General features: G+C 42.1%; 1 protein-coding gene across 1 annotated transcript in view; it reads right to left on the bottom strand.

Moving 5' to 3' along the window:
• Positions 1-584: 584 nt before the first annotated feature.
• gak (cyclin G associated kinase) overlaps positions 585-7,514 on the bottom strand; it is a 70,984-nt gene continuing 64,054 nt past the window's right edge. The window contains exons 28-30 of the mRNA XM_056283974.1: positions 6,398-6,546; positions 5,760-5,936; positions 585-2,093 (exon numbers count right to left, since the gene is read on the bottom strand). Of these exons, the coding sequence (XP_056139949.1) occupies positions 1,992-2,093; positions 5,760-5,936; positions 6,398-6,546 (428 nt within the window). The 3' untranslated portion in view covers positions 585-1,991. The remainder of the gene's footprint in view (positions 2,094-5,759; positions 5,937-6,397; positions 6,547-7,514) is intronic.

Genomic DNA, 7,514 nt, shown 5'->3' with positions numbered 1-7,514 from the left:
AGCACATTCAGTTCATATATTATCATATGTTCATTTAACTTATGCCAATAATCTGCATGAATACGAGTCATTATTAGCCCCAAAACCCGTCCCGGAAAACAATAAATAGGATAACAGGTGAGTTGATTGGTCCATGAGGTAAAATGTGAAATAAAAAAATTTAAAAAAAAGGGAAAAAAGGAAGAAAGAAAAATAGAGCAAACAGAAAGCTGGAAAGTTCATTATGAAAAAAAACAAAAACCTAATAGCTTAAACAAAATGGAAAGAGGTCTCTGCTAACACAGCGGGAAAAACTAATTCATAAAAAACGATACTGTGATTGCAGACAGGAAAGCATGATGGAATTTGTAGCTTCATCACCCTTAAACATGCCCATCTCTCGCTCACACACACACACACACACACACACACTCCACTGCCCTGGTCTACTCTCGGATCGTATCTCAAACAAAGCTACTTCACAAATGATATTTACACAGGAACTGTAAAAAAAGCACAACAGAAAGTGAAACCAATCAAAAAGAAGAAGACATACAAAGTAAAAGCAACATTATCCACGGGGGGGGGGGGGGGATCACGTTCTCTTTTTGTTCCTTCAGCTTATATCTCCTATGTGCTGACAGACAAGCGAGCCACAGAGCGAGGTGCCCGCAGTGGGCGTGGCTTACAGACAGAAGGGGGGAAGGGCACAGAACGAGGTGCCTGCAGTGGGCGGGGCTTACATACAGAAGGGGGGGGGCTTGTTAGTAGACAATAATGACGAAATGGACCTGGGAAACCTGCCAGTTGGAGCGACGACAGATCTTGAGGAGCGTTTTATTTTTGAACTCAAGTGTTACCCGAGTGGGTCGACTACTCGTTGCTTCTACTTAAAGGAAGGAACACTTCAAAAAAAAAAAAAGAAGAAGCCACTGCCCACTTTTTATTACGTCAGGCACCAAAACAAGCAAATCACCGATTCAGGTATTAGCGGTTTAGGCTGCAGGTTTGAACATCAGTCTCAGGAGTGTGTGTTGTCATAGTAGTAATAGTATTAGCGTCGTGTTTCAGTGGGCGTTGGGGCTTTACTGGCAGGCCAGTCCGTCTTCACGATGAGGACGACGAGGAAACGCCTCAAGGCCCAAACCCTACCCGAACGAGTCCTCGAAGGCGCGCCACACTACCTAGTCAAGTTTCCAATCAGTCGACCTAAAACCGATCCCGTCAAATGGGAGTATCGTGGAATGTCAACAAGATTACCAAAAGCACCAACTTTCCCTAGAATCCAGGGGCGATTTTAACCCTGGGGGAGATTTATTATACCAGCAGCAGGGAAACAAACTTACATCCAGCGGCCACAGTGTCTAATACCAAATACTCCGCTACTTTCAGAATAATACTCGTTCAATGGGATTTTGGAACAAACCTGGACCTTTGCGCACACTTACTCACTCGGCACATTCCAATATTTGCTGGCCAATTGTCACCATTGGGGCAGACAAGCTTACAAGCCACAGCCAAAATGTAACACCATGTTGGTTTGTTGTGGTTTCCCTCATTGATTCAAAAGGAATGTGGAGCTCGAGTTGTCATTATTGTTTGATTTCCCCCCACTTAACGTCTGCTGTGTGATTGTCGGTCATCTCTCCCTCTCACCCTCCCGCTGCTGTTCACTGCAGCATCGCTCAGGCAATTGTGACTAAAGGCAGTGAGATGAAGAGTTGTGATGTGTTTTTTTTTTATATTTAAAATTTTTTTTTTAAACTGGCTGTCTGTGCTAATGAAGTTTTCACTGCAGCCAGGCAGGAGGTCTGTCAAAGGTCTTCTCCATCCGCTGAGAATGGATGAAAGGAAGGAAGGAAGGAAGGAAGGAATGAAGGAGAGGACACCTCTCAGAGGCTCAGCGATCTCCTAAGGCCCAATGTGGGCTCAGTCCTGTCTCTGTCTGGACTCAGTCTAACCCGGATCCTGGTGTGGTCCGGTCCAGTGCAGCTGGGATCCAGACCAGGTTTTTAGAAGAGTGCTTTAGATCCCTGGTTCTCAAACTCTGACCAGGCGTCGTTGAGTTCCATGAAGATCATCTTGGCGTACTGTTCATAGGGCTGCCCTGTTGCCTGGAAGGAAAGAAAGAAAGGGGGGGGGTGATATAAGTATGAAAGGACCCCTCTCTCTCTCTCTCTCTCTCTATATCTATATATACAGTGTATCCGGAAAGTATTCACACCTCTTCACTTTCCCCACATTTTGTTATGTTACAGCCTTATTCCAAAATGGATTAAATTCCTTTTTTTTCTCATCAATCTACACACAATACCCCATAATGACAAAGCGAAAAAGGTTTCGTAGAAATTTTAGCAAATTCATTAAAAATAAAAAACTGAAATATTGCATGTACATAAGTATTCACACCCTTTACTCAGTACTTGGTTGAGGCACCCTTGGCAGGGATTACAGCCTCAAGTCTTCTTGGGTACGAAGCTATAAGCTTGGCACACCTATATTTGGGGTATTTCTCCCATTCTTCTCTGCAGATCCTCTTGACCTCTGTAAGGTTAGATGGGGAGCATCGCTGCACAGCTATTTTCAGGTCTTTCCAGAGATGTTCAATGGGGTTCAAGTCTGGGCTCTGGCTGGGCCACTCAAGGACATTCACAGACTTGTCCCGAAGCCACTCCTTCGTTGTCTTGGCTGTGTGCTTAGGGTCGTTGTCATGTTGAAAGGTAAACCTTCGCCCCAGTCAGGTCCTGAGCGCTCTGAAGCAGGTTTACATCAAAGATCTCTCTGTACTTTGCTCCATTCATCTTTCCTTCGATCCTGACTAGTCTCCCAGTTCCTGCCACTGAAAAACATCCCCACACCATGATGCTGCCACCACCATGCTTCACTGTAGGGATGGTATTAGCAAGATGATGAGAGGTGCCTGGTTTCCTCCAGATGTGACATTTGGCATTCAGGCGAAAGAGTTCAATCTTGGTTTCATCGGACCAGAGAATCTTGTTTCTCATGGTCTGAGAGTCCTTTAGGTGCTTTCTGACAAACTCCAAGAGGGCTGTCATGTGCCTTTTACTGAGCAGAGGCTTCCATCTGGCCACTCTACCATAAAGGCCTGATTGGTGGAGTGCTGCAGAGATGGTTGTCCTTCTGGAAGGTTCTCCCATCTCCACAGAGGAACGCTGGAGCTCTGTCAGAGTGACCACCGGGTTCTTGGTCACCTCCCTGACCAAGGCCCTTCTCCCCCGATTGCTCAGTTTGGCTGGGCGGCCAGCTCTAGGAAGAGTCCTGGTGGATCCAAACTTCTTCCATTTACGAATGATGGAGACCACTGTGCTCTTCAGGACCTTCAAATATGTAGAAAATTTTTTGTACCCTTCCCCAGATCTGTGCCTCGATAAAATCCTGTCTCGGAGGTCCACAGACAATGCCTTTGACCTCACGGCTTGGTTTCTGCTCTGACATGCACTGTCAACAGTGGGACCTTATATAGATAGGTGTGTGCCTTTCCAAATCATGTCCGATCAATTGAATTTACTACAGGTGGACTCCAATTAAGATGTAGAAACATCTCAAGGATGATCAGTGGAAACAGGATGAACCTGAGCTCAATTTTGAGTGTCATAGCAAAGGGTGTGAATACTTATGTACATGCAATATTTCAGTTTTTTATTTTTAATAAATTTGCAAGAATTTCTACAAAACCTTTTTCACTTTGTCATTATGGGGTATTGTGTGTAGATTGATGAGAGAAAAAAAGGAATTTAATCCATTTTGGAATAAGGCTGTAACATAACAAAATGTGGAGAGAGTGAAGGGGTGTGAATACTTTCCGGATGCACTGTATATAAATATATATATATCTATATATATATATATATATATCTATATATATATATAGCAATAGTGTATGTTTGTATGTTTGCTTAAAACTCCAGAAATACTCATTGTAGGACAAAAACAAAGGTATATTTAGAATCAGCACTTCCCAAGGATTGCACAGTTCAAAAAATATTTCAAAATCCAAGTAAAAAAATTTGATTTATTTGCGAAATTGAGTTTTTTTTGTGGCAAGCGTTAGTGCTTTCTTTCTGGTCATCTATGCCTCTCTGTTCTCTCTCGGTTACCCAGGTGTACTATAACTCACGAACCACAGCGACACCTACAGGTCGATGATATATATGTATATATATCGTTCTTATTTATATTATCTTTCTATACATATAAAGCAATAGTGTGTGTTTGTATGTTCCTTTAAAACTCCAGAAATACTCACTGTAGAACAAAAAGAAAGGTATCTTTAGAATCAACACTTTCCAAGGATTGCACGGTTCAAAAATATTTCAAAAACCAAGTAAAAATTTTGATCTATTTGCGAAAGATGCATTCCAGCGATGCTTTATGGAGACTTCTGGCAAATCCTTCCAGTGGTCAAGGGAGGCACTACACCTAACATTGTCAATGCTAGCCTGAAGGCACGCAACGTGGTTTACCCTGAGGAGCTTGAGCCCTGAGCAATTAATACACACATTGGCAAAGAAGGTTGATGAATGGATTGAAAATTATGACATTTGATAATTTTCGTTAATAACATTCATTTATCACATGTATCATATCATAAATTATCCTATATTTCATCATCAATTATATCATAAAAATCCGATCGTGTTGTTTGTTTTGGTGAGAACATTTTCCCCAGGCAACGCCAGGTACCTCTGCTAGTTTTAAATACATTTAAAACTTTTATACTTTTTATATCCTGTACAAACCTATAATGTTATACATAATAAGAAAAACACAGTCATTGATGTTGGTAATGTCTCAAGCCGGGATCAGACTACACGAATTAAGCCCGATTTTGACACGATTATTGTTGTCGCTGACAAATTTCCAACATCAGGCCCAATTATGAACGTCGGGAACAACGAATGGGCGTCTACCCCATGTAGTGTGACATAATTAAGGAACAGCGATGTGGCGCCTGGGACGCCCCACGATACCACGACGAAAAGTCTAGCATGTCAGATTTGTTTTTGTGTTTTCCCGCCTAGTCTGACATCTCCTACAAAGTGTTCCTTGACGTTGACCAATAGGATGGCAGAGTGCTCTCCGGTGCACATATATGTAAACATAGCACAGAGAAAAGAAGGATGCTGCTGCTGTCAGGTGGAATGATGAAACCAAGGAAAGGTTGGTTGAGTGGTGGCAACAATATCCCTGCCTTTTTTGACGTTTCCTCGAGGAAGGACCATGACGGAGTCAAAAAGATGGGCTAAATATTGGTGAGAAATAGTGGAGACACTTTAGCAACCGATTGAGTAGCTGGTTAAGCTATGCTAGGTTAGCATTCCCCACTAGCACTAGCCGCAACAGCATCCACAATTGTTTTTTTTTTTCTTCTTCCTTTTATTTTGCTTTTCGGAACACAAGAGCACCAGCATCACACATTGCTTCTGTAGCCATGACTGACAATTTCTTGACCCTCCTCCCCAACGACCTATGAACTCGCGTAAGATCATGAAAGGCAGCATACAATGATTGGTTGGTATCATACTTGTAGTGTTGCTAATCTCCCGGCCAAGTCACGGCAAGAATTTATGGCTCTATGATTGCCTAATCTGATGCAGTGACCATCCTGAAAGGGAAAAATATCGTGTAGTGTGATCCCGGCTTCAGTCAGTAACACTAACCACTACTGTCGCTTGTGGACAATGAAGCTTTTCTGCCTTAAAACAAACACAAGTAAAACGACAACAGTGAAACTTTATAGACTCTGTGTCATGTTGTACCTTATCCGGATGGACCACCAGCACGGCCTTCCTGTAGTACTTTTTCACCTGGTCTGGGGTCACCAGGTCAGCCATGCCCACCGGTTTCCAACGCGTCTCGCCCTCCCACAGCACCGTGTGCAGGGTGGACAGTAGCGCTCGAATGTTACGCTCCTTTCCTTCTATCCAGTCAAGGATCTACACCACAGACAGAAAGAAGACACGAGAGGCCTTCAGCACACATAGAGGAGACATTTTGGTCATGCCCCTTAGAGTTCAAGAGGTCAATGTCCCCAGGCTGTGAAATAAACAGCAGTCATAAGGGAAATGCTGGTGAATTTTGCCACTGATGGTTTCCTCATCTACATTTGCATGTACCCTGCTAACTAGTGGCCTGACAGAACTGAGTTAAACATGGCTGTGGGATTTGGGATGATGAAACTCCACCATTATTTTAAGTTCCTATGCCGATAAACCAGTGAGAGTTGCTTGTGAAGCACACTGTGGCTTGCAGACAGATGACTGCATTAGTGTGTGCTGAGTCTGGCCTCACCTAGAACATGCCCCTATTCTGTCCAGACTTGGCTTCAAAGATAAAAGCCCAGGTCAGGAAACCAGCCCCTGGCATGCGTGCACATATATGTAGGTATAACCAGTACCTGTAATTTGAGAGGATCCACATCTTTAGAGATTTCCTGCCTTCGCATCTCTGCAATTGTCCTTGGTCCTTTCTTATCAAGTCTAGAGGCAAAGCCTTGAGTGGACAGGAGGTCCTCAAAGTCATCCTCCTTCACTTTGGGCTTGGGGCCTGCATCAGAACATGCAGCAAAGATCAAGAGACAATAATATTAAAATATAACAGAATGTTTTGTAAACCAATTGCATCATATATAATAATGGTGCTATCAAAAGCAACTAAGAAAATATTCAATCTTCAACAACTGAGAAATGAGTTATTTGTTATTTGGCAAAACAAAAAGGGGATCAAATAGCTTGAAATGAGGATGCATGTCAGCACTACAGATGTAGTCTTAGTAGGGCTGGGCAATAATTCAATATTACCATTTTATCCTCTTTCAATGGTATCATATCAGGATGACTTTTGTATACCGTCTTATGGTGATACATCCTTTTGTTGTATAACTTAATTAATGAGACTATCACCCAAAACTTCTCACAAAATGAGATATAAAATATTTAAGGGAGTATCATTTGAAAACTAGTTTTGCTTTGAAATTATATAATAATATATCATACATTACCAAGCAGTTCAATGTGATGAACCTCAGCTGGATTTTTAAACATGGTATTTTTTTACAAATGCAAGAAGATATTGTAATATACATACAACACCCTACCATTATCATGATATTTTTCATATTGCCCTGCACCAAGCTTTTGTAGAAAACCCCACATGTAAATACACATTTGCTGCTCTACTTCTGTACTCGGTCTCTACCAAAAGGAAAGTTCAACAGTAAAGAGAACAAAAAAAATAACAAAACCATTATGGATTGTTCTTATCTCAGCAGACAGAATTTACAGGCAAAGGTCTGATGACTAGTCGGTACAGAGACAATTGTGTTGCATTATGCTGATTTAGTTCTATCGTATAAAGCATTTCTGCGGTGATATGGAACAACTGCAGATTTGACACATGAAGAGGACTTCGGCAATGGCTATTGTTTAATTGTTGAAAAGGTCCCACAGTTTAAGCTAATTTAGGGTTTGCTGCCTCCACAACACAAGTGAGAGGATGAAAAATCTCATCTCATC

The sequence above is a fragment of the Lampris incognitus genome, chromosome 1, assembly GCF_029633865.1.
Source record: "Lampris incognitus isolate fLamInc1 chromosome 1, fLamInc1.hap2, whole genome shotgun sequence".
Lineage (NCBI taxonomy): Eukaryota > Metazoa > Chordata > Actinopteri > Lampriformes > Lampridae > Lampris > Lampris incognitus.
The sequence above is the reverse complement of the archived record's forward strand: the minus strand, read 5'-3'. Positions and strand labels throughout refer to the sequence as shown.